General features: G+C 38.2%; 1 protein-coding gene across 1 annotated transcript in view; it reads right to left on the reverse strand.

Annotated features, from left to right (window-relative positions):
* Positions 1-27,892, reverse strand: part of EFHB (EF-hand domain family member B) — a 55,700-nt gene that overhangs the window by 9,046 nt on the left and 18,762 nt on the right. The window contains exons 2-9 of the mRNA XM_082729099.1: positions 23,667-23,729; positions 23,055-23,198; positions 21,982-22,162; positions 19,404-19,514; positions 15,606-15,735; positions 9,902-9,985; positions 9,263-9,330; positions 5,564-5,718 (exon numbers count right to left, since the gene is read on the reverse strand). Coding sequence (XP_082585225.1) covers positions 5,564-5,718; positions 9,263-9,330; positions 9,902-9,985; positions 15,606-15,735; positions 19,404-19,514; positions 21,982-22,162; positions 23,055-23,198; positions 23,667-23,729 — 936 coding nt within the window. The remainder of the gene's footprint in view (positions 1-5,563; positions 5,719-9,262; positions 9,331-9,901; positions 9,986-15,605; positions 15,736-19,403; positions 19,515-21,981; positions 22,163-23,054; positions 23,199-23,666; positions 23,730-27,892) is intronic.

Consider the following 27,892-nt stretch of genomic DNA (forward strand, 5'->3'; position numbering starts at 1 on the left):
ATTCATCCTGGTATGGGGAGCAGGGGAAGTTCCACCTTCTTCCAGATAACAGTTAAAGACAGGAGTACCTACACTAAGTGAAAAAGGAGGGAAATTTATGAAGGCTCTGGGCAGGAACTAGTTGGTTCACTTGGGAGATAAAAAGGTAGTCTATGTCCAAACCACTCTGAACACTCCCAATCTCATCTGATGTTGGGAGCTTAGCAGGGTCAGGCCTGGTTAGCACTTGGATGAGAGACAAAGGAGCCAAACACATAATGCTTGTTGTTTTAAGATTGTATTGATTTATTTGAGAAAGAGAGAGCGCGCAGAGCAGCAGAGAGGGGCAGAGAGAGAAACAGGCTTCCTGCTCAGCAGTCATGCTCCATCCCAAGACCCAAGATCATGACCTGAACTGAAGGCAGACACCTAACAGACTGAGTCACTCCGGGGCCCCACGTAATGCTTGTTAACAAAGAATGGCAAGACCTGAGGTATCTTACCTCTCAGCCCCTCCTGGAGTCTATCAAACCTAAAACCCACTTGGAGATGATAGTGAAAGATCTGAGTATTTTTGCAGTCGGTACTGGTTGCTTTTTTTTTTTTTTTTTAGAGATTTTATTTATTTATTTGACAGACAGAGATCACAAGTAGGTAGAGAGGCAGAGAGAGAGGAGGAAGCAGGCTCTCCACGGAGCACATAGCCCAATGCGGGGCTTGATCCCAGGACCCTGGGATCATGACCTGAGCTAAAGGCAGAGGCTTTAACCCACTGAGCCACCCAGGCGCCCCCGGCTGCTATTAAAGGAGCTTTGGCCTTCTCAGAGAAGTTTCTGAGACAAACTTCCAAGAGAAAAGATAAATGACTCATTGACTAATGTTTCAGCTCTTATGATCAGGATTAGTTTTAAAATGCTTATGAAGGTGATCCCTGGAGAATGAAGAACTCACCCAACAAACTCTAGATAAATTCCTGCAGTCAGATCCATAGGCCTGGAAAACATCCCTGATGCTTATATTGAAATGGAATGAGAATTTTAAACACATTATCTTGATAAGGGGTTGCAAAGGCCTTGGACTATAGACTCTTTTATGAAAACTTCTGCTACAAGCCCAAGTCAACCAAAACTGCAAACTCTATAGCCCTAGCTGAAAAGCTACATGGGATATGGCAGTTGAATCAAGAGGTTCTCAAAACTGTAATAGATGGTACCAACAATGATGGCTTTATTGCCCAATATAGCAATTTGTATGGATTTAAAACATGATAAGGGTCCATTCTCTGCTCATTCTCAGATAGAAATCAAGCTTCTGACTGAACTTAAACCATCCATATGAAACCTTTGCTGCCTGGATCCACTGTTGTACCAGACATGGTAACACACTAATCATTACAAAGTAAATCACACTATGTTTTGGAGGCAAAGGCTACCACACCATATGCCATACTTGTGACTCCTGACAAAAGTTGGCCAGTTTGTCTCATGGGAGGAGGACACATCCACATAAGGCATTGCCTCCATGCTCCTGGCATACTGACTACATGAAACCTCTGTGGAATTGCTATCCCAGTTTTATCAGCCAACGCCAAGCATAAGTGTATGGCCCATGAAATTAATCTAACCCATGTGTTTTGCTTTCTGGACCATTCTCTGCCTGACAATGGTGTGTCTTATAGCCAAAGTGTTACTCAACAATGAGCTGTCAGTCAAGGTATTCAATGAACCTTTCCTACACCCAGCCATCCACAGACACCTGATAGGACTGAGCTTTGGAAAAAACTTTTCAAAAATTGTCTAACTTCCTCACCAGCTTCTGGCTCACACAACCAGTTTTATCACTGAATGTACCTGTCTCCAAAAAGGAATAATCTCATCTCAGCTCCTTCCTGGATAATGATTAGAATAAAAGGAATTGATCCTCAACTTTCTATGCAACTAATCTTCGACAAAGCAGGAAAGAATGTCGAAAGGAAAAAAGACAGTCTCTTCAACAAATGGTGTTGGGAAAACTGGACAGCCACATGCAGAAGAATGAAACTGGATCATTTCCCTACACCATACACAAAAATATTCAAAATGAATGGAAGACCTAAATATGAGACAGGAAACCATCAAAATCCTAGAGGAGAACACAGGCAACAACTTCTGTGACCTCAGCCATAGCAACTTCTTGCTAGACACGTCTCCAAAAGCAAGTGAAACAAAGGCAAAAATGAACTATTAGGACTTCATCAAGACAAAAAGCTTTTGCACAGCAAAGGAAAACAGTTAACAAAACCCAAAGACAACCAACAGAATGGGAAAAGATATTTGCAAATGCCTTATCAGATAAAGGACTAGTATCTAAAATCTATAAAGAACTTGTCAAACTCAATCCCCAAACAACAAATAATCCAATCCAGAAATGGAAAGAAGACATCAATAGACAATTGCTCCAAAGAAAACATTCAAAAAACACATGAAAAAAATGTTCCACATCACTTGGCACCAGGAAAATGCAAATCAAAATCACAATGAAGTACCTCCTCACACTAGTCAGAATGGCTAAAATTAACAAGTCAGGAAACAACAGATGTGGGCAAGTATGTGGAGAAAAGGGAACCCTCTTACACTGTTGATGAGAATGCAAGCTGGTGCAGCCACTCTGGAAAACAGTATGGAGATTCCTCAAAAAGTCGAAAATATAGCTACCACGTGATCCAGCAATTGCACTACTGGGTATTTATGTCAAAGATACAAAGGTAGTATCCAAAGGGGCACTTGCACCCGAATGTTTACAGCAGCAATATCCACATTAGTCAAACTGTGGAAAGAGCCTACATGTCCATCAACAGATGAATGGATAAAGAAGATGTGTTATAGATATACACAACAGAATACCACTCAGGAATCAAAAAATGACATCTTGCCATTGGCAATGACATGAACGGAACTAGAGGGTGTTATGCTAACAGAAATCAGCCAATCAGAGAAAGACAATTATCACAGGGCTTTACTCATATGTGGAATTTGAGAAACAAGACAGAGGATCATAGGGGAAGAGAGGAAAAATAAAACAAGATGATACCAGAGAGGGAGACAAACCATAAGAGACTTTTAATCCTAGGAAAAAATCTGAAGGTTACTGGAGGGGAGAGGGATGGGGTAACTGGGTGATGGAAAAAAAATAAATAAAAAGAAATTAAATTTTTCAAAAAAAATAATAAAAGGAATTAAAATAATATACTTATTTTGAAAATTTGGGACTCTACTGTGACCACTTGTTGATATGATGAGTCTTTTTATTTCCTCTCTAGATTTTAAATTTCCTAAGTGGAAAGACTGCACATTATCTGAAATAATGTTTGATGTACAGTGAGTGTTCAATAAATAACAGAATTAATCCTCTAAGCCAAGAAGATTCATTTAGAAAATCATGGCTTACTTATTCTGTTTTGTTTTGTGTTTTTCATTAAAGTAAATCTGGGCATTCAATAATAAAAGATTCAAATAATCAAAAATTATCCTACAGCTGTACTAGAAGACCCACATCTTATTACCCTCTCAGAAAAAAAGAAAAAGAAAAGGTTCCTAGAGGACACTGAGCACTGCATTGTGCATATTAAAAGTTAACCATTTAAAAGGTATATCAACATTAAATAATTCTCAGTAATTTCCTCCCTGCTTAATTTAATTTTATCATAAGGAATATGCCTGGTGGTTCACTAAGATAATCAGCAGCTATTAAGATGATCATCTTGCCTATAATTACATTTAAAGTGAAGAATTTTTAAAAAGCAGAGCTCTATGTATTGTGGTAAGTTCTCTGATTCATATCACTACTATCTAAATTTATCCTGCTATCATCTACCATCTTTGTAAAATACTTGTATTTATGTAAAGCTTAAAATGTACTTATTTGAGCTTACATATTTTAATTCTGAAGATTCATTTTTAAATTACCTATAAATAGCAATTGGTCTCTATTAAAAACCAGAGAAACAGTTGAATACTTACATTTTCTTTAAACACAACTTTGTGAGACATATAGTGAGTGACTGATTGGTGTTTGTCCCTACATAATTGGTACAAGCTTAAATGAGATACTTAACCCACTTTTTATTCATCAGTACAATACATGCACACAGGCCTCTAATCTAAAAACAAATAAAATGAATGGATTAAACTGAATAAGCCAATGAGTAATCAAGATTATTTTAAGATAAAAAATGTGAAGTGTAACTTTTCTAAAATTGTGCTCAACATTGGAAGGGGGATACAAATATTATCTTTTCTTTTTGAGATAAAATAAAATTATTCTACTTTTTTCCCCCTTCTCATATCAAGATTATGATGCACTGCATCATTGCAGGTTTATTTATGAGCTTTTATTTGTTTAAATTAGACTCATTCCAAAGTAGTTTCAGGCTGCCTAGAAAAATAAGTACCATTAAATAGAGCCTCAAAATTGAGGAAATCAGGACAAAGAGAAAATCAAGATAAAATGAAATAAGAAGAAGCACACAAAATGTGTGCTGTTAAGAACATGTTCACAAACTAGATGTACTTTGTTGAATTGGCTCTGAGCTTCCCGGTGGCCAAGTCAAAAAGTACTGATTGTACTCACAATCAGTACAAAATTCATGCTGTTTATGAGGTAAAAACAAACCAGATACATAAATGAAGCATACTTATTTCCTTTAGGAAGACTGGGTTTCTTAATAAAGAGGATACATGTGACAAAAATAAATAACAACACCATGGGCATAGAAACAAAATTGTGTGATGTTTCATAAGAGGTTGACACAATAGTGTACCTTACTCTAGCTAAAGGCAGTGCAGCTTTGTGAAAGCAAATCTGTGATGGCCTAAAATGGTGTGAGGGAATTATGCAGGCCCAGATTGATCTGACTTTATGAAAGGACACAATTTAGAGTATGTTAGAAATGGAATCATCTTACACTCTCAAAACTGAAACTACATCCTGCTCCCCCTGGGGAGAAGCATTCCAAGCTTGACTTGAATGCAGACTGTCAGCCCTACATGTACATACTCAGTTTTAGGTATAGACAACCTAGACCCAGGAGTCTTCCCTGAGGATCTATGATGCCTGCCCCTCCCCCACCACTACCCCCTTGCTCCCAGCACAACACAGTTCATTCTGCCACGGTGGCTCTCAAGTTGTATCAGAACAGCCTGCAGTGCTTGTTAAAACACAATTGCTAGGCCCCAACCTGGAGTTCCCAGTTCAGTAGGTGGGCCTTAGAATAGACTTTTCTAACAGGTTCCCAAGTAACCCTGGTGATGATAAAAGGACCACACTTTGGCAACCACTGATCTACTCCAGGGATCAGCAAACTTTTACTGTCAAGGGTCAAAAAACAATATTTTAAGTTTTGCAGGCCATTCAGTCTCTGCATTTGTAGTGCAAAAGCAGCCATAGAAAATACTTAAAACAAATTGCCATGTAAAACTATTTACAAAGACAGGTGGTGGGCTAGATTTGACTCTCTCCAGCCATAGTCTGCTGACCCCTGATCTACACCAACCTGCCAGGATCTATAAGTCATGCATAGTCCAAAAAGCTCCATTCAAATACTGGCCTTATCATAGTGCCTGAAGGCTGCCAGCAAAGTGTCAAAGTTTTGGCAGTTAAATTTCTTCAAGTGATGTCGCACAGCTGCAATCAGGGCTCTCTGTCTATCCTTTCCTCGAAGATATTCACCTGGAAGTCTGTTATGGATGAGATCACCAGCTCCTATTAAAGGGGGAGGGGGGAGGGAGACTTTTATCTCAATTTAAAGTCTGTTAATATTATTCTGATCCTAAAAAAGAGAGATCTAGCAAAGTCTGTGAATGAAAAAAAAAAAACAAAAAAAAAAAACCTCATGCCTAAATCTGACATTATTATGCAGCAGGACAGAAAACCCTTACGTATAAAAAAGTACATAAAGTAATTGATAAGGCTTAATATTTCTGTTTTATGTGACTTCTCTGCTCAGTGAAAAAGTTCTAACAAAATTAATTTGGGCCGGGGGTAGGGGGAGTGGGAAATCATCAGTCCTATTTGACTATCTTTCCTAGGACTTTAAGCCCTTGTCTCTACCTCTTTGCACACATTTGTCTACAATGCTGAAGATCTGAAAGCTAGGAAAGAGTCCATGTGGGGGCCACACTATATGCCTTGAAGTTTACTAAACCTCTGGGATCCCTTGCAAAAATTGAACTCAAAAACCCTATTCCCTCCTAATGTGAATTTCCAGTATGCCTCCATTATGGCTATCAAGCTCCCATTTCTCAGCCCTGCTTCCTGAGAACCACCACCTGCACACCGACCCTCACCCACAATTCTATTAACTCAGTCCCGACCCACAACCCCTCAGTTATCTGGAAGTAATAAACTCTCCAATCCACCTGCTACATCCCTCTAGGCCTGGCCCTTGTTTCCATTTATCATTAATGACTTAGGGGAACTTCCCCAGATTATGAGACAAAGAAAGTACAAACATAGACACTGCCTAGAAGCATTCCTTGCCACTCCCTTTTGGGAAACATTCCTTGGATGTTAATGGTGACAGCGATCAGACTAGAGTTGACCACATTGCTTCAGATGTTATGGCTTGGTGGATGTCACAAGACGCAACCTTTTGCCTCAGTTCATTTTCTCCTGGCCTGTACTCCTCCCTTCCTGCTTTCTTGGGGCAGGATTATGTTGGCAGTTGGCTATGATATTCTAGATGGAATAATTTAAATCACTACATCTATTGCAGTTTACGGCAACTAATATTTATACCTACTCTGTGTAAGGCCCTGTATTAGGCTCTGTCAAGAGTCTCTTTTAATAGATACCCATTGCACCTCTAAGATTCTTACTTATTATAAAATCAGGAGCTGACCTCACATATTCTGATAAAAGTTACATTTTTACAGGTAGATAGGGGTGAGAAGCCCTCAAGAATGCTGGTTCCAGGAACTGGGCAAGTGCCTCAGACCAAAACATCTGAAATGGAATCAGCTACCATCAGATCATCCTGAAGTGGGCCAAACACAAGCAAGGCTCTGTGAGAGGAAATCAAGACAGTGAGACTGATTTTTGACAAATAAGCATGGCTTCCTCTCCTCCTCCACATTCCTGCCTCTGACATAAACACTGTGGGTGGCTCTTGTATATAATGGAGATCTTCCTTCTTCCACAAGGTGGCTCTTGGTTGAGTTTTTATCTTCAGAGGCCTTCCCTCTCTATTAATATGCAAAAATAACCATCTGATTGGTTGTTTTTTCAACTCCCTGGGTTTTCCCACCATAATCCCACTAGGTGTAACTTCTGTTGAGTGAAATGTATCTGATATCTTCTTCTGGCTCTGCCCTGAAAGAATATGTTTGAAGCTCCTGTCATATCACTTGTAATTACTCGAGTCATCTCTCTATATAGCTAAAATCAAGAGCACAAGTTCTGGCTCTGGGAGACCTATGACCTAGCTATCACACCATGGCTGTCAGAAAAGCCAAGCAAGCTCTTTAATTGTACTCTGCCTGGAACCAGTTCCCATTCAGCAGCACTGTCCACCAGTCCTGGATTTTCCTTTTACTTGCCTCTGCTCTGGTGCATCCTAGGAGCAGGCCACAACCCTTGCACTCTTCCTGGAGGTTTCTTAACATAACCAATAACTACAGGCCTTAGAGATGAGACATTCCTTGTACTGCTGCCTTTATTTCCATAAGTAAGCGTAAAGGAGAAATTAGGGCCCAGTTAAGAAATCAAGATGTTTCTAGAAGCAGCAGCTTTCTACAGAATAAATGCTATCAGGTTTTGTTTTGTTTTGTTTTTAATGCTATCAGTTGACCCCAATAATAGTCACAAAAGGGGAGAACCTGGAGTTAATCTGCATCCATCCATAAACTCCAGGAAAAGTCCAAAGAGGCCTCAGTGTCCCCTTTCATAGTTAAACTATGCAGCACCAGTGCTGCTACTGATACTTATATATTTTTTAAAATTATTAATGTCAGTGTTCTTCCTTTTCATTCTATAACACTATCTCATTCCATTTGTAGGGATAACTTTGATCCATTATTGGAAGATTTGTCAATGTTGTCAAATTGTCAAAATGATAAACCATGTGTTGGATTCACCAATTCATGCCATAAATATTTGTGAAAAATGTACTGTGTGCTAGACCCTGAGGATCCAACAGACAGTAAGACAGAGCACACACCAGCATGGAGCCTCCCTCAAGTAAGCAGTATTTACCACGATTACCTATTTATTTTTTTAGGCCAGTTGATGGATTTCCTAAATCATCTCTTAACCACTCTTACCGGTAAGACAGCCTCTATGATGAACAGGCATACATCAAACATGTAACAGTTTATCTGAAGACAGAACTGAAATACAATCTTCTAATTAATGCAATTATGATAGTCTAAAATACTGTTTCATAAGCTCAATAAATATATATTTTGTCAGTGAATGGGCTTCAGCTAAAACATTTTCAGTAGCGGTTCTCAAACCTTAGCATACACAAGAGCCTACTGGATTAGAATGTCTGGGAACAGCTCTCAAGAACCTGCATATTTAATAAATTCCCTGGATGATTTGAATGCAGGTGGACTACAGACTATATTTTTGAAAACCGCCAATATACAACCCAATCCTGATAAGCTTTAGCATAGTCTTTCCTTTGAATGTCTACCATATAGATTGCTTAGAAATAAAGACAAAATCTTGGCAAGTTTCTTCTGCCGATTTATAGCTTAACTGATTGATTGGCTGGTAGGAAGGGAGTGGTTCTTAATTCTGTGATCGAAGAGTACATTGGTTTCTCCAACTTGCATGTGCTTAGAATTAATCCAGGAATATCGTAAAATGCAGTTTCAGTTTCAGGAGTCTGATGTGGAGCCTGAGATTCTGCAATGCTAAGAAACTTACAGGGGACACCAACACGGCCAGTCTGCAGACCACATTCTGAGTAACAAGGGCCTAGTACAGTGCTGGAATTCATTAAAAAGCTGCCTCAAATCACCTTGGCTTATTTAATACAAGATATATTTATTTTCTAAATAAAGCCTTGACTACACTGAGCCTTGACTACACTTTAGGTATTCATTCACAAAAGCTTTAAACTGTACCTATTTCAAACACGATATGAACATTTTTTTGTGTGTGCTACAAACTGTTCATTAATGTTAATGTAACATTTGAAGCCTTTAAAATTAGAAGTTTGAAGGAAGGAGATGGTGAATTCAACCACATAACTTTGTGAGGATGTTACTGTTTTTTTTAAGGAGAAAGTTTGTATATTTACCATACTCCTCAGCACGGAGACAAGCTCCAAATGTGTGGTCTGGGGGAACATTCATTGTTTCTGCAATGCTATCAAAGAAAACAAATCCTTTAGTTAAAATACTCACCACATGGCATCTCTGGAATGTAAAATATGCTTGCCATATGTTTTTAATAGCCTGTATTTCTCCTGTAACTAAACTATGAAGATCAAACAGAAGTTCTCCTGCCCATCTTCCGTCTAATCTTCCACTGCATAGGCAATGCTTAAACACCTTCCCTAGCTTTCAAAAGCCAGGATTTAAAAAGAAAATTAAGAACATACTCAAAGCAGAATATGGAAATAGAGACAGATAGGAAGACAGACAAGAGACAGGGAAGAGAGAAAAAATGTAACATGGTAAGTTAAATTTCTAACACCCCAGAAATAAAGCTTTACATAAAATTCTCTTGCCCTCCTTCTGTGAATGCCCTCTTCATCTCAGAGGACTCAGCACCTTTCTAGAACCCCAGGCCCTAGAGATACTAAGAGAGTTCCCTGATGAACACAAAGCTATGACTTTCTTACTTAATGGATAGAACCTAATTGAAAACAAACCAACATTTACCCCAAGAGTGCTTCATCCAAAGACATTATCAATTTAAACAATTATTAACTTACGGGTCTAAAACTCTTCCAAGTTTATGCTGAAACTTTTCTTTGAAATCATCAACTCTTTTGGATATGATCTGAGCTCCTTTTTTCCTATAAAATTAGAAAACTGTCAAGCATTTCTATTACCAAGTATTCCTAGAAACCAAATACATCTATACAATGAGGAATATCCAAGTGTCGTTTGTTCTTTTTTTTTTCTTAAGTTTTATTTATTTATTTATTTATTTATTTATTTACTTTAGAGAGAGAGAGCACCAGTAGGGAAGGGGGGGGCAGAAAGAGGGAGAGAATCTTAGGCAGACTCCATATTCAGCATGGAGACCCACACGGGGCTTGAACTCAAGACCCTGAGATCCTGACCTGAGCTGAAATCAAGAGTTGGACACTTAACCAACTGAGCCATCCAGGTGCCCCTTGGAATACCATAGTATCATTCGGGCCATCAAAACATACACATAATTTCAAGAAAAGTTATATGCTAAAAAAAAAAGCTGTGTATGTTCATTCTTCTATCACTTATATTCTATTATAAAGATAAGTTTACAATTGAATAAAACATTTGGTCTAAAGAATAAGACAAGCAGATTTAAAATTTTTTCAGTAAACAGGGGCACCTGGGTGGCTCCGTTGGTTAAGCGACAGCCCCTTCAGCTCAGGTCATATCCTGGAGTCCCGGGATTGAGTTCCACATCAGGCTTCCTACTTGGTGGGGAGTCTGCTTCTCCCTCTGACCCTCCTTCTTCTCATGCTCTCTCTCTCATTCTCTCTCTCAAATAAATAAGTAAAATCTTTAAAAAAAAATTAATTTTTCAGTAAACAAAACCAAGGTGTTAACATGATCATCAAAAAATTTAACTACTGGGGCGCCTGGGTGGCTCAGTGGGTTAAAACCTCTGCCTTCGGCTCAGGTCATGATCTCAGAGTCCTAGGATCGAGCCCCAAGTCGGGCTCTCTGCTCGGCAGGGAGCCTGCTTCCTCCTCTCTCTCTGCCTGCCTTTCTGCCTCCTTGTGATTTCTGTCTGTCAAATAAATAAATAAACCTTAAAAAAAAAATAATGCAACTACTAAAATTTCTAGAAGAAAATTAAGCACCAAATAAGTAAATAACAGAAGGATATAAACAGATAATTCACATCTAGTAAGCAAATATATGGAGACTAATAAATATATAATAAAATAATATGAAAGTGGTACTTTGAACACAGTACATAAGCAAATAGAAACAGACAGACAGACAGAAAGAGAGAATACCCAACACTGGCACAATGTATGATAAAACACTTGGTAGATAGCTTGTGCAAATTGCTATAATCCTTTTGGAAATAATTTGGTAACATGATTCAAAAAGCATAAAAATGGTCATTCCCTTTTATCTATGTCTGGGAACCAGTCCTAGGAAGATAGTCCACACAATAATGTAAAATGTGGGAAAGTTACAGATATAAAAATGATTGTAGCCTCACTGACTACAAAGGAAAAAAAAAAAGGAGATAAATGTTTGATCATGGAGGGCAATTATGTCACATTAACAAGAATACACTTCACATGCATTTTAAATGTTAATTATTAAGAATACACAACAATATAAAATTATTTTATGTTAAGTGAAAAAGCAGGATATAAAATAGGATTGTGCTCTGATTAAAGCTATGCAAACGTTTACACAGGAAGCTACACTAGAAAGAAATACATTAAAAAGATAATAGTGGTTGAATTTTGGTGACAAGATTATGGGTGATTTTATTTTGCCAGTTTTCTGTAACATAATTTCATTACTTTTATCACTGTGATTAAATGAACAAGGTTTCTTTTGAGAACTGGAAAATTACAACACTACTATTTAATAACATTAAAATTAACAAACTCTCTATTGTTTTGTTAAGACTAAAAACAATGAACATTTAATTCTTAAACTCCATTTGCTTTTAAAACTATTTCCTCTACTAGAAATACTGAGCTGAATAAATTTCTGGAGAAGAGTGACACTCTGTGGAGAAACAAAAGATGAAATACAAAGTAATTCATCTCTTCTGTCTTCATTTACTTCCCATGAGTTCAAAAAAGGGAAAAAAGAACAATATGGTATAGTCGGAATAAATCAATGGCAGTTTAAGGTCCATAATTTGAATAAATAAAGTTGATATTCTAAAAACCAGTTCCAAAGGCATAATTAAGAACATGCAGGGATGAAGCGGGGAAGGAATATAAATCACAAAGCCTATTCCTTTTGCCCTAAAATTGCCTGGATTATGTTTCTGGGAGAAGTAGGAAGTATCTGCAAGCAGTCATCTATGTCTAAATATCCATAACTGCAACATCATTGCACAGCCTCACAGTGTTCACTAAACAACTTGAAATAAAGGCTTCCATGTGAATTATTTCAATCACACACACACTCACCTATCACATGAAGATTCTGATTTATGAAACCAAAGGTCGTAAGAAGAGTACAGATGGAGGTAGCTTTACAGAGGAAATACGCCCCTTAAAAGTTGAGTGTAAACCAAGTTTACATAAAAATATAAAATTGAGATACCTTGAAATGTAAACATACTTAAGGGTGAATTAGTGAGTTCTTTTTTAAAGATTTTTAAAGATTTTATTTATTTATTTATTTATTTGAGATGGAGACAGAGTGGGAGGGGCAGGGACAGAGGCAGAGGGAAAGAGAGAATATCAAGCAGATTTCACACTGAGTGTGGAGCCCAGAGCCTAGAGCCTGTTACGGGACTCAATCCCATGACCCTGAGGTCATGACCTGATCTCACAACCCTGAGATTATGACCTGAGCCAAAACCAAGAGTCAGACACTCAACACACTGAGCTACCCAGAGTGCCCCAGTGAGTCCTTTTTAAAATCCAGCAAACCAAAGTAATAAAGAATTATTGTTTTAGCAATAATTAAGTTTTGAAATATAAGTATGATCAAATAAAACATAGTTCCAGTAACAACGTTTCCTAGGGGATAGAAACAAGTTGGATGAAAATGAACCCTGAATATTACCTGCTTTTACAAATTCAGCGTATTTTTTAAATTTTGATATAATTGGCATATAACATTGCATTAGTTTGGGGTATACTCAGTGTATTTTTCTATGACTATCCCACCAAAACATTGATAAATATGTCCTTGTTAATAATCTAACGGTTCTGCTCTTAAGATTTTCTTAAGGACCACATTATCAGGGCACCTGGGTGGCTCAGGTCACGATGCCCAAGTCCTGCATCGGGCTCCCTGCTCAGGGGGAAGCCTGCTTCTCCCTCTGCCTGCCACTCCCCCTGCTTAAGCTATCTCCCTCTCTTTCAAATAAATAAATAAAATCTATTTAAAAAAAAAAAGAACCGTATTATTGTTAATGTGTTTATTTCAGGTTTTTTATAAATTGATAGCAGGTTTCTAAGTGGGATAAACCATATTTTGTTATCACCCACTAAGCATTAATTTCTATATTCTATTTAATGATATTTATCAACAGTCCTTAAATATTTAAATAAATATTTAAATGACTTCATTTTTCCTTTATATGTGGTTTAACTGCTTTAATATTAATCAGTTAACAAATATTTGTTGTATGGCCTCTTTTGTACTCCAAAGAAAACTATCTCATATGGGTTTAATAGAATATTATAAGAACTTATTTGGTGTTTGTGTTTTACCTTTATTGTTTTTGAATAATTCAAGTATTGGAAACTCATTTAATAAAAAAGTAGAAGAGGAATGGAAATCGATATTCTGTGATCACAGCATCCAGTGGCTATAAACCTGGTATAGTGGTTAGGGGCAGTCTCTGGAGCCACACTGCCTGGGTTTTATTCCTACCCCTAGGACTTCTTAGCTGCACACTATTGGGTAAATGATTTAACTTCTGTGGACCTCAGTTTCTTCATCTGTAAAATGGAAAGGATAAAAATTATAATGCACCTACCTCCCAGAGTTATTGGTAGGATTAATTCACTACTATGTAAAGCACTTAGCCCTCTGCATCTGTAACAGGGAGCTCCTATCACCGGGACCAGACAGACAAATGAGCCAGGCAGTTTGGGTATCTGTGGGAATGCAAACTTTACCCGCACACTGAGACCCATGGAGTCTTGGATGGCCAGTGTCTCCTTTAAAGAGGGCAGAGGGCAAAACAAATCCACTCCCACCTCTGATGTGTAGAAGTGCAAGTGCAAGGTATTAGGTTCCTGTGATTGCTGCAACAAATCCCCACAAACCAGTGACTTTAAACAACAAAAACCTTCTCCCACAACTCTGGAGGCCAAAAGTCAGAAGTCAAAATGTCAGCAAGGCTGTATTCTTTCCAAAGGCTCTAGAGGAGTGTCTATTCATTGCTCTTCCAACATTTGGAGGTTATTTGGCATTCTTTGATCTTTCTTGTGTTAAGGTCATATCACTCCAATCTCCTCCATGAACATCTCCATCACCTCTTCTCTATGTATTTTCCTCTTCTTTATCAAATATCCCTCCACCTTCCTTTATAAGGACACTTATCACTGGATTTAGGGTCCACACCAATAATCCAAAATGACCTCTTTATCTCAGGATTGTTAACTTAATTACACTTACAAAGACACTTTTCATACATAAGGTAACATTCATAGGTTCTAGGAATTAGAATAAATATGTGTCTTTTGCAGGGGAGAGCACCATTCAAGCCACTACTTCAGTATTTCCAATCTTCTGATTTTTTAAGCATAGTAAGAAATAAGAATTTTTATTGCTAACCTCTCAATGCTTAAATATCGGCTTATATATACAATATAACACAGAAAATAAAAAATTAAGGAACTTTAATTTTCTGGGTAAGTAGTCATATATAGAATTAAGCCATAAAAGGTCACAGTTTACAAGAGTTGAATCAAATACTCAGGTGCCCAATTAACTACTAAAAAAAACCGAATGATAAATGACAGTACAATTATATGTGATAAGATTGTCTTCTAGAGATCAGAAAGCTGTATCTTTAAGAATCATGAATAGGGTTGGGGTGCCTGGGTGGCACAGTGGACTAAGCATCTGACTCTTGGTTTCAGCTCAGGTTGTGATCTTGGGGTCGCGAGATCTTGGGTTCATGCGATCAAGCCCCATGTTGAGCCCCACATTGGGTTCTGCGCTCAGCAGAGTCTGCCTGTGTTTCTCTTCCCCTCTCCCTATGCCCACTCCCTCTAAAATAAATCGTTAAAAAAAGAAAAGAAAAGAAAAAAAACATGAATAGGTTTGATTCTATAGATGAAAAACATACATATATCTTCAGATCTGCTATTTATAAAGGCATGAAGTAATTTAGAATGACACACACAGTATCATGGTTATCTCTGCAAGAACTGGACATTTTGGAAGACATACTACTATATATATTTTCCGATTAGCTTTATGTTTGAACCATGTCAATGTATTACTCCCCTTAAAAAAATAAATTTAATCAACAACTCTTGTTTATTTTTTTTTAAGATTTTATTCATTTATTTGTCAGAGAGAGAGATAACAAGTAGGCAGAGAGGCAGGCAGAGAGAGAGGGGGAAGCAGGCTCCCCACTGAGCAGAGAGCCCGATGCGAGTCTCGATCCCAGGACCCCGGGATCATGACCTGAGCCAAAGGCAGAGGCTTTAACCCACTGAGCCACCCAGGCACCCCACCAACTCTTCTTTAAAGTCCATGTGACATATATTTAATACCTGTTTCAAGACCCAATATAATTAAACTTACATTTGTAGCTCATGGAGCCAATATAAAGTTTTTGCCATGGCTCTTCCATCATTAAAATGTGGTGTTGGAACCCCATACAAGTTAAACCTATGGAAACTTGATGGGTTATACTTTCGATTCTTTGCTTCTCCTGTGAAAAAAAGAGGAAGCAACACAAATAACCTTATCTTGCCAGAAGCACATTATGCTCTCACTGACGCTGAAAATGGGAGTGGGAACTAAATGCAATTGTAACAGTGCCAGGATTGCACAGATTTGGCTAGAGGACAAGCACCCTCCTATGTTAGCTGGGAGACTGGCAAGACAAGAGTTCCTGTGTTAATACTTGGTTAAGTAAGTCGAGAAATGATGTAGGAGAAAGACATATAAATGATGAAAAATTCAGGCCCCATTAATGTTACAGAAATCCTGAAGATCAGGGGAGGTACTGCAGTGCTTTGAGACCCCAGCTGTCCTTTCCATTCTGCTAAGATCTGAGAGGCTGTTGTTGTGTACTTGTTCTCACAGAGATTTGGTGAGATCACCAGAACATTGCAACCCTCCTTTTTCATTACAATCACTTATCTCATATTAGGAACTGAAGCCTGAGTACCCAAAGGGAGGTCTTTATATTTAAGATCTAATACTGTACTTTTTTCAAATCATGATGTAGTATTAGTTTTCTATTCTTTTTTTTTTTTAAGATTTTATTTGACAGAGAGAAATCACAAGTAGGCAGAGAGACAGGCAGAGAGAGGGAGGGGAGGAAGCAGGCTCCCTGAGGAGAGCCCGACGTGGGGCTCGATCCCAGGACCTTGGGATCATGACCTGAGCCAAAGGCAGAGGTTTTAACCCACTGAGCCACCCAGGCGCCCCAGTTTTCTATTTTCTAGATAAGAAAAGTAAGACTAGGGGTGCCTGGGTAGTTCATTCGTTGAGTGTCTGCCGTCGGCTCAGGTCATGATGCCAGGGTCCTGGGGTCAAGCCCCACATGAGGCTCCCTGCTCAGCGAGAGCCTGCTTCTCCATCTCCCACTCTCCCTTCTTGTGTTTACTATCTCGCTGTGTCTTTCTCTGTCAAATAATGAAATAAAGAAATGAGGACGATTCAGCCTCACTAGTAGCCCAAACAATGTAAATAAAAACAAAAAATATGTGAAATCATAATTTGTCTCTCAGTTAAATAAAAATAAAGAAGATGGGAAAGCTCACTATTAAGGAGGATGTGGAGAAATGTAAATTCTAATATACTATGGGTGTGAGGGCAAATTGGGGCAGCTATTTGGGTGAATGGTTTAACTCTAAGAGTAAATACTTCAAATGCTCATAAATCTAGGAATATATCCTAAAAAAATACATCATATTCACAAAGATATATAGGCAACGTTACTTGTAATACTGAAAAATATGGTATAGATAACTGACATGAAAATGCAACCTAAGGTATTTCATTAAATGGGGGAAAAGGAAATAGAAAAAAGTATATGCAGTGGGGAACAAAACACATGTATATTCTCATATACAAACACACAAAGAAAGTCATCTATGGAAGTATCATCTGGGGGTGCCTGGGTGGCTCAGTGGGTTAAAGCCTCTGCCTTCGGCTCAGGTCATGATCCCAGGGTTCTTGGATCCAGCCCCACATTGGGCTCTCTGCTCAGCAGGGAGCCTGCTTCCTCCTCTCTCTGCCTGCCTCTCTGCCTACTTGTGATCTCTGTCTGTCAAATAAATAAAATCTTACAAAAAAAGTATCACCTGTAAAAGATTGGGAATTAAAGAAGATTTTCTTTGTATTTTAATTACTTGTAATGACTAAAATTAAGTATATTTAAAAGGTATTATATATTTATTGTTATTGAATGGTGCTCTTGACATAGTATTTTAAATAAAAAACATTTAATGTATAAAGCAAGTTCCCTAAAAGCATGGAGAATATCATCCCTCTTAAGGAAAGGTAGATGGCTTATTGCATGCAGGTTAGAAAGATGTTCAATATATCAAATATAGTTATCTCTGGATAATGGAATTTCAATGTTATATTTACTTTCTCATTTTTTTGAGATTTGTATGTGTGTGTGTGTGTGTGTGTGTGTGTGTGTGTCTGTTTTAATACTTATTTAAGTAAACTCTACCCCCAATGTAGGGCTCGAACTCATGACTCCAAGATCAAGAGTCACATGCTCTTCCAACTGATCCAGCCAGACACCCCAAAGATTTGTTTTAAATAATTTCTACACCCAACATGGGGCTCGAACTTACATCCCCAAGATCAAGAGTTGCAGGCTCTAACAGCTGAATCAGCCAGATAGATGGCTGCCCCATTTTATCGAGATATTTATATTCTCTACAATTATTATGTGCTTTTTAATAAAAAAAAAATAAAGCTACTTTCATTAGGAGAAAAAATAAGGACAATATTAAAGAGATTGGATTCTGTGCCTTTTCAAGAGGTCAATGAGACTTCCATAAAAATCAGCAAATGAAGGTAATTTCAGTCATTTTATAGTCTATTAGAGCTCTTTTAAAAATAAAAAAAGAAATCTATACTCATTTTCCTCCAACTGCTAAATGCCTATAAGATATCTAATTACAGGTGGTCTACCTGTATTTTACAGGTTGTATTGAAAACAATTGAAAGTTATTGGATTTTATTGTGCAATGCATACTAAACTTTTTCAAAAAATGAATAAGATATTTTCACAAGAGAGGGAGAGAACAAAGGAGGAATAAGGGAAGGGAGGACTGGAAGGAGGAAAGGAAGAAAAGGAGGGAGACAGGGAAGTAGATGGGGTACCAGTGACTGGTGATGGAGTAAAGGGAAGCAGGAGCGGCATGAATGGGAAGGCAGAGATGATCTCAGGACAGGATGTGCTCAAGTGTAGGGGAAGCAGCAGAGACTGGCCATGAAAAAAGAGAATGACAGATTCCAGACAGCAGAGCGATGGGCATAGGAAACAGCACCAGCTATGAGCAGAATTAGGAGGAAGGGCACAGAGAAGAACTATGGTTGGTGTGAGAGGCTAGAGGAGGAGGAGAAAAAGTAAAGAATTAGAGAAAGGAAGGATGAGAGCGTCCTTGTGCTGCAGTAAAGGGTAAGTCTTGCTTCTAGTTAATGAGGATTGAGCTCATGAATCAGTCAAATATAATCCATTGGCTTTCTCAGGACATACATCAGAGTCCAATTCCCAATCTATTATATCAAGATGCCACTAAACATCAATATGTCAACAACTAAGCTGTATTTCATAGCACTGTAAACATCTAATGCCTTTTAGTTGTGCTATAGAACACTTCTAGTAATGAGCTACATTAGACAAGATCACATAATAGTAGTAGCGGTGGTAGTAGTAGTAGTAGTAGTAGTAATTGAGCACCTACTATGTTCTAGGCACTACGGATGCATTTTGCAGGTACTCACCTAATCCTCACAATATTATTATCGCCATTTAAGAGATTAATGGACAAGCAAGTATTTGAAGCTATTCTATGTGATTCAAAAAATAGTGTACTGACCATTACCCAATCTAAGTCCTTAAAGTAATCCTGACATTTGAATAAGGACAGTATTTTTTAAGCCTAAAACTAAATGTAACCTTTCTTAGATGTTTTTCCTTTAAATAATACATACATTTCTACATCTGATATACAAAATGTCTAAATATATGTGTTCCTAGTTATGAGGGTTTATGACCTTATGAATAAGTTACTATTTACTGATCACTTACTATATGCCAGGCATTGCTTTATGCACATAATCTCCTTTATTCCTCTTCGCAAATCTGAGAGTCCTCAGGTCTATTTTACACAGGGAGACACTTACCCACATAATAATCATTGTGAGAAACAATATACAAATCATGTCCTTCCTTTCCTTCCTTCAATACTTCTTCGTAGGATTTTGGTGGATTCACCACATCTCTAGCAGGTAAGTCTGAAGGAAGAATTAATGAAATCAGTTTTAAGGTAGCTTTTATCTATTTATAACATATTTAAATTGACCAGAACAAATAACAATGAGGTATGCCAATGACACAAACTACATGGGCATTCTGAGAACACAAATGAAGATTTAGCAAGAAAGACAGGACACCACCTACGTGTTACTGTCCTAGGGACTCCCACTTGACCTGTCACTCCCTCAAATTCTAAATAATATCCCAACTGTGTATTGGCTAACTATTTAGGTTATTCTGAGCTGTATTCCAAGCCTGGTTAAATTTTCTAATTCTGAGATGCTCAGGACAATTTTTATTTTAGTTTGCTCCAAACTTCCCAAAACGTTCTAAGCAAATTTGAATCTCAGTCAGTTTCAGAAGCCCTGATGCCTTGTGGGAATAAATTTGGTGATAGCTGTAGATTGAAGCATATACCCTAAGTCTGTTTTGATCTGAGTATCCATCTTCAAAGTAGCCAAAAGTGCTAGGGAAAGCACTGGTATCGGTAAGAAACTCTTCCTACTGATCCCAAACCTAGAGCAATAAGTTATTTGTTTAATAGCTGCCTTCCCAAGACTGGTGGACCCCAGTTTTATATACTGTGAATTATTTTGTTTTTATTGTTTATGTAATGATTTTTAAATATAATTCCAATCATAATTTCATTCTTCTCTCTCAACCTGATAACATAGATTCAGAAGTTTTCTTTCTTTTGGACTTCTGCTAAGACTTGGGGTCTGTAAACAAATAATTAAGAATACTAGAAAGTATGGGACGCCTGGGTGGCTCAGTTGGTTAAGCAGCTGCCTTCGGCTCAGGTCATGATCCCAGCGTCCTGGGATTGAGTCCCACATCGGGCTCCTTGCTCAGCAGGGAGCCTGCTTCTCCCTCTGCCTCTGCTTGCCATTCTGTCTGCCTGTGCTCGCTCTCTCCCCCTCTCTCTCTGATAAATAAATAAAATCTTAAAAAAAAAAAAATACTAGAAAGTGGATCCACTCAAAATAATCCTGTAAAGCAGTATTTTTTTGTCTGATATATGAAATATTACACCTATGAATAGACAGATACACGTTTTGGAACATTGCTTCTATTGTATATTTAAATGAGGTACACCTTGACAGTACTTTCTTATTAAATGGTCCAATCCTAGATAGTAGTTATGATACAATTACTGTAATGCTGTAATGCCATGTCTACATAAATACAATTTTAAAATCTTATTATAAAATAAAAGGATACATCATCTGCTCTAAAATACATTTTTTAAAGTTTTGAACTTTAATTTTAACTTTAGATCTGATATGATCAAGCTGTAGACTTTGAAGATTTTACATCCCAAGAGAGAGGCATAATTTATCTCCACAGTGGTGATACTGTGTTAAAGAATATAATCTAATGGACCTTTTGGTGGAAAAAGATTCCTGAGGTAGAGCCTTAATGGGTACAAAAGAACAAAGAGAACCAAATTTCTTTCCAGGATAAATAAAAATGGAAGTTGAGGTCCCCTTTGGTAAGACCACTAGAGAGAGAGAGAGAGAGAGGAAGAGACATGAAAAGGAGAGGAGGAGATAAGTGTGAAACAGGTGGAAGGTAAAATGCCCAACAACACGGCAGAAGGCTGGGGCTTCCGAAGAAACAATGGCCTGTGACCAATTCCATTATAAGTTGTTGTTAGTTGAAAGATGCACTCTACTTCCTCTCATAATGAGAGTGAAGCTCTGCTCTACAAGCTGCCTGCATTTAGCATATGTGGGTAGACACTGTGGATCTGCTCAGATGGAGAAAAGTCCACAGCATTTGACAAACTTAATTGTTCTGTGGTCTGCTTCATAGAGTTAAGAGTTATGAACACATCAGGGGCACCTGGGTGGCTCAGTCGGTTAAGCTGCTGCCTTTGGCTCAGGTCATAGGTTCAGGATCCTGGGATCGAGTCCCGCATCAGGCTCCTTGCTCGTCAGGAAGCCTGCTTCTCTCTCCACCTCTGCCTGCCTCTCTGCCTGTCTGCGTGCTCTCTCTCACTCTCCCTCTCTCTCTCTCTGACAAATGAATAAATAAAAATCTGGAAAAAAAAAGAGTTATGAACACATCAGAAGCATTGGTGGAGATAAAACACACAAATGTATGTCCAGGGAGAAGGGACTGAGGACTTCATAGCTGGCTCCAGTATCAGTTTTCTTAAATCTCTCTCCTTTCTCTTTATACCATCTCTATTACTCATTGCATCTGTTTCCAAAAGCTGAATTTTTACTGCCATGGTACACATCAACTCTAAGGATTCTGGATCTGAGAGTCATTTTCTTGCTATGAATCATCATTTACACCACCATCAAGTGCCGCATCAACAAGATATTTAATCCTGCTTTCTAAGAAGACATTGATTTTCCTTTTCTTTTCTTTCCTTTTTTTTTTTTTTTTTTTTTGGAAGACATTTCACCATCCAACTCCCCATCACTTTTTTATTACCTCTGATGACTGTTGTCCCAAATGTTGTATTGAGCACATCCAGGCCTTTAGGTAATCCCGGTGTTTGATCATGAGATTTTCCTAGGGGTGCCCGTTGATTGCTAAAATATACTGATTCCTTTTTATCTTTAAGTTTCTGTTGAAATGTTGTTATAGGCTGCGGGTTGATCAATACCTTTGCCTAAAGAAATCATATAAAGCACAGATATAACAACAAAAAAAGCAAAAATCTGAAAACTGAAACAAATCCATAGCTGGGAAGAAGAGAAAGTGATTGTGGAAAAACATTTAATTATCCTTGCCTTTCCTCATCTCTTCAAATCAACTGTCAGCATTGAAGCTATGTAGCTGAAACATGCCCTACATGAACTTACTTCACTGAGGCCCTAAGGTTTATAAGAAGAATGCCCTGGTTATTTGATGCGGATTCTAGAAAAGCGGAAATGACAAGTACAAGAATCACATGATTGCCACGAGCGCTCTCCAGAGGTATAGATCGGGTCTTCAGAATCTAGACTGCCCGGGCGCCTGGGTGGCTCAGTTGGTTGGACGACTGCCTTCAGCTCAGGTCATGATCCTGGAGTCCCGGGATCGAGTCCCACATCGGGCTCCCAGCTCCATGGGGAGTCTGCTTCTCCCTCTGACCTTCTCCTCGCTCATGTTCTCTCTCACTGTCTCTCTTTCAAATAAATAAATAAAATCTTTAAAAAAAAAAAAAAAAATCTAGACTGCCCAATTAACACAGGTAACAGTCAGCCCACTCCCCCAAATTCTATACAAGCACTCCGCTGGGCCTCGAGGTTCTATCACCCAGCCTTCATCCTCTCTGTTCTCTAACAAAGCCTGACAGCATTTCTCTTTAGCCTGAGAAAATGGAATGCAACTTGGCTTGTATTGTCTCTACAATCTAATTTCTCTACAGTCTTGTGGCTGTTGCTGCTTGGATTGTTTTTTCACTACTCAAAAGTAAGAGTGGGAAGGAAATTGGAACTGATGATTTCATTAATACCTCATTCATGCATTTTCACCTTAGTAAGTTAATAATGTACAGGGAAAAAAGGAAAAGAAGTTACCGGTATCGAAATTTTAGATCTTATTCCATGTGTCAAATAAGGAGCAATTTGGGGATCCTTTGCTCTACCATAAAATACTCTCTCAGCTCCAGCAGGTGGATATCTATAGTTGAAAAATTTTTTTGCCTCAGGTGGAGTAATTAGCTATAGTGAGACAAGAAAATAGAATTAAGAACAGTTTTTTAAAAATATTAGGATTAACCTATCCCAATCAGTGAACACCATTGCATGAGTGTAATAAGTACATGGGGAACTACAGACCCATATAATGAAACTTCCTAAAATGTGTTTTATAGAAATGAATGTCATATTTCAAAAGTTATATCTAGAAAACAACCAAGAAGTACCCAGGTTAAAAAGCATACCATAAATGACTATTTTCTATAGAAATAAAAGGTATCTCCAATGGTTTTTATAGAGCTAAAAAATTGTAAGCCTGGAGTTTTCACTTCCTTGAACAAAATCATTAGAAGTTCTCAAAGTGCAGTAAAGAATCAAAATTGACCACATTAAGTTTATACAGCTTTCTTAAGGAGCATTGAGAGTTGTCTTAAGAGACAACTGAAGAGACAAACCTAAGGGTTTACAAAAATGCCTATTGAAAATGCTCACCCTGGGAAGTTTTTCAGTCAAACAGGTTGCAACTCTGTCTCCAACAGGAATAACTTTTCCGGCCTAAAGGGAGAAGCAAACAAACAAACAAACAAACAAGTAGTTGGTTATTGTCAGGAAAGAGGAGGAGTATTTTGAAGAATGGCATTTATTTTGAATCTTGCCTATGCATCTAATGCTAGAAAGTTACTTTCAATGGTTTAACACAATTAAGAAAAATATGCAATACATCAAATCTAAAGTAATCCTGATTTATAATACAAACATTAAAGCTAAATATATATAAGTATACCTTTTTTACAGTGTTAGCTTTGTCAGTGTCCAGTTATGGGATCTCTGTGACATGCTGAGGGAGTCAACTTTCAGAAATAATGTTTATCAGTTGTACTATGTCATCAGTACAATGGGAATATGGCTGTGTTCAAGCTAAATTCAAGATAAAATGTTAGGTACTTCTGAGTGTGTGTGTGTGTGTGTGTGTGTGGTATGTTTGCATATGCGTGTATTTCCACTAACACCCTAACTTTTCACATAGGCAAATATGTCATTTCTGGCCAAGCTCCTTCAGTGAATGGCCCCAATGCACTGGTTTCCTTCACTTAATTGTTTTTTAGACTTCTTTTTTTAAAGATTTTTATTTATTTATTTATTCATCAGATACAGAGAGAGAGAGAGAGAGAGGAAGAGGGAGAAGCAGGCTCTCCGCAGAGCAGGGACCCCAAAGTGGGACCCGAAGCCAGGACCCTGGGACCATGACCTGAGCCAAAGGCAGCCGCTTAACCCACTGAGCCACCCAGGTGCTCTCCTTCACTTAATTTAACTCGCGTCTTATCTGTCCTTCCTTTGCCCAAGGCAAAGATTACAATTATTCCCAGCGGTGTACTTTTTATCTATTTCTCCTTTGTCATTTCAAGACAGCTGATTGTTACTTCTGGAAAGGATAAGTTTTGGGTTTTTTTTAATTAACATATAATGTATTATTTCTTTCGGGGGTACAGGTCTGTGATTCAACAGTCTTACACAACACACAGTACTCACCACAACACACCTTCCCCAATGTCCATGACCCAGCCACTCCACCCCATCATCCCCACTCCTCAAGCAATTCTAGTTTGTTTCCTAGGATTAAGAGTCTCTTGCGGTTTGTCTCCCTCTCTGGTTTCACCTTATTTTATTTTTTCCTCTCCTCCCCTTTGATCCTCTGCCTTGTTTCTTAAATTCCACAAATCAGTGAGATATAATTTTCTTTCTCCGATTTACTAAGCTAAGTAATTAACTCAGCATAATACCCTCTAGTTCCATCCACATCATTGCCGAGTGGCAAGATGTCGTTTTTGATGGCTAAGGAGTATTCCCTTGTTGTATGTATACACCACACCTTCTTTTTTCATCCATTGGTTGTTGGACATCTAGGCTTTTTCCATAGTTTGACTACTGCGGACATTGCTGCTATAAACATTGGGGTGCAAATGCCCCTTTGGATCACCACCTTTGTTTCTTTGGGGTAAATACTGAGTAGTGCAATTGCTGGGTCAGATGGTAGCTATATTTTCGACTTTTTGAGGAACTGTTTTCCAGAGTGGCTGCACCAACTTACATTCCCACCAACAGTTTAAGAAGTTTCCCCTTTCTTTCCTGTGTGTGTGTGTGTGTGTGTGTGTGTGTGTGTGCGTCATATATGTGTATATATGTTATATATATATGTATACACACACACACACACACACACATATATATATAATGGAATCTATAATGGAATATTACTCAGCCATCAAAAGAATAAAATCTTGCCGTTTGCAACAATGTGGATGGAACTAGTGGGTATTACACTAAGTGAAATAAGTCAGAGAAGGACAAATACCATATGATTTCACTCATGTGGAATTTAAGAAACAAAACAAATGAACATAGGGGAAGGGAAGAGAAAATAAGATGAAAATGGGGGGAGCATAAGTGTTGTTTATGTAGGAAATAAAATGTAGGAAATAAACTGAGGATTGCTGAAGGGGAGGTGGGTCAGGGGAAGGAATAATTCAATGATGGGCATTAAGAATGACACTTGATGTAATGAGAACTGGGTATTATATGCAACTGCTGAACAACTAAATTCTGTTCCTTTTTTAAAAAAAATCTATTCCTGAAACTAATAATAAAGTATATGTTAACTAAATTGAATTTAAATAAAGAATTTTTAAATACTCTGATAGCCAAACAAAAAAATAAAATAAAATAAAATAAAATAAAATAGGTTGCCTGGGTGACTCAGTTGGTTAAGCATCTGCCTTTGGTCATGATCTTAGGGTCCTGGGATCAAGTCCAGTATTGGGCTCCCCGTTCCACAGGGAGTCGGCTTCTCCCTTTGCCCCTTCTCCCACTCATTCTTTCAATCTTTCTCTCTCAAATAAATAAAATAAAATAAAATCTTCAAATAAATAAAATTTTAAAAATTAAAAACTAAGGGAAAAAAACTTCCCATAATGAGTATTTTGGATCTTCGGAGGAGCATGGAGAAATCAGGATGGAAAAAAGCAGAGAGATTAACATTTGGGTGGATGGATGAATGTGTAGATGTTGGTAGGGGGACAGATATATTAAATAAATGGATGGCTAGATGAAAATAAAGACACATGAGGTGTCTGCATATGTCCAACTCTTGGTTTTGGTTTGGTGGTGATCTCAGGGTCATGAGATCCAGCCCCACATGGGCTCTGTACTCAGCTCAGAGTCTGCTTAAGATTCTTTCTCTCTCTCTCTGTTTGGTCCTCGCCCACCATGAATATACTCTCTCTTACTCTCTAAAATAAATAAATCTTTTAAAAAAACTGTATAGGGACACCTGGGTGGCTCAGCTGGTTAAGCGCCTGCCTTTGGCTCTGATCATGATCCCAGGGTCCTGGGATCACGTTGGAATCCTTGCTCAATGGAGAGACTGCTTCTGCCTCTGCCTTCTGTTCTCCCTGCTTGTGCTTGCTCTCTCTGACAAATAAAATCTTAAAGAAAAAAAAAAAACTATATAAAGAGACACATGGATATAGATGGGGTTGTGGAAGGTTTTTATTATGTTAAGTGTTGAGTGCAGAATTCCTCTAGGGGGAGAACCATCGGTTTAAGAGAGTATCTAGATAACATCTCCGGGTATAAAAGAGGAAGCCCACAGACATGACTAGACAGAGAATTTAACTGCTTTGCTAAAAAGTAGGTAAAAATATGAACTATTGGGGTGCCCGGGTGGCTCAGTGGGTTAAAGCCTCTGCCTTTGGCTCAGGTCATGATCCCAGGGTCCTGGGATCGAGCCCCACATGGGGCTCTCTGCTCAGCGGGGATCCTGCTTCCTCCTCTCTCTCTCTTCCCACCTCTGTCTACTTGTGATCTCTCTCTGTCAAATAAATAAATAAAATCTTAAAAAAATATATGAACTATTGATGGGCTAGACTAAGGAAGGAAGGGTTAAAGGAAATAATAAACAAGACTGAGGAGAAGATGGGAGGAAGAAAAGATCTTGCAGCTAGTGAAAGGCCAGGAGGCATAAGACAAGAAATCAGCCAATGAGGAGGAGTCCAGCTTTAATGCCAAATCTTAAGTAAATTTTACTCATAAACTACACTATGTGAAAAAAAACTTACGTAAAAAAGGATAGGGACTGTGTTGTAAATTGGGTTAAAGCAGAGTACAGAAAAGGAAAGAGATATACAAGTGATTTTTTTTTAAAGACACATTTATTCAGCGTCATGATCAGACTATTACATTTAGCAATCAACAGCATGGGTGCAAAAAAAAAAAATCTACATTAAAACCCTTTGTTGGAATGCTTTACACTTTCCACAGAACAGAAACTAAAATAACCTGTTATACAATTAGTCACAAATACAGTCCTCGAGTTTTTTGCCCATACACATGAGTATTGTCTAAAACATGTCTTCTTTGTAGCAGCTAGGCCCTGCCACCACTGTGCTTGGCTGAGTTCACAAATCTGTTGTAACCTGTAGCTTCCCTGTCACTTCTCTGGCTCTCCTCTCCTGCTAAGCTTTGTTTCCTGGCAGTAATTAAACCTTCTGCCACTGCCATAGCTGCTGCTGCTACTGGAACCACCATAACCACCTTTGTTTCGTGGTTTGGCGAAGTATTGGCCTCCACCACCATAAGGGCCAGAGCTTCTGCCTCCAAAATTGCCTCTTTCATGGGTCCAAAATTTGAGGATTGATTGTTGTAATTGCCAAAATCATTAT

The sequence above is a fragment of the Mustela nivalis genome (assembly GCF_964662115.1).
Source record: "Mustela nivalis genome assembly, chromosome: 1".
Taxonomy (NCBI): domain Eukaryota; kingdom Metazoa; phylum Chordata; class Mammalia; order Carnivora; family Mustelidae; genus Mustela; species Mustela nivalis.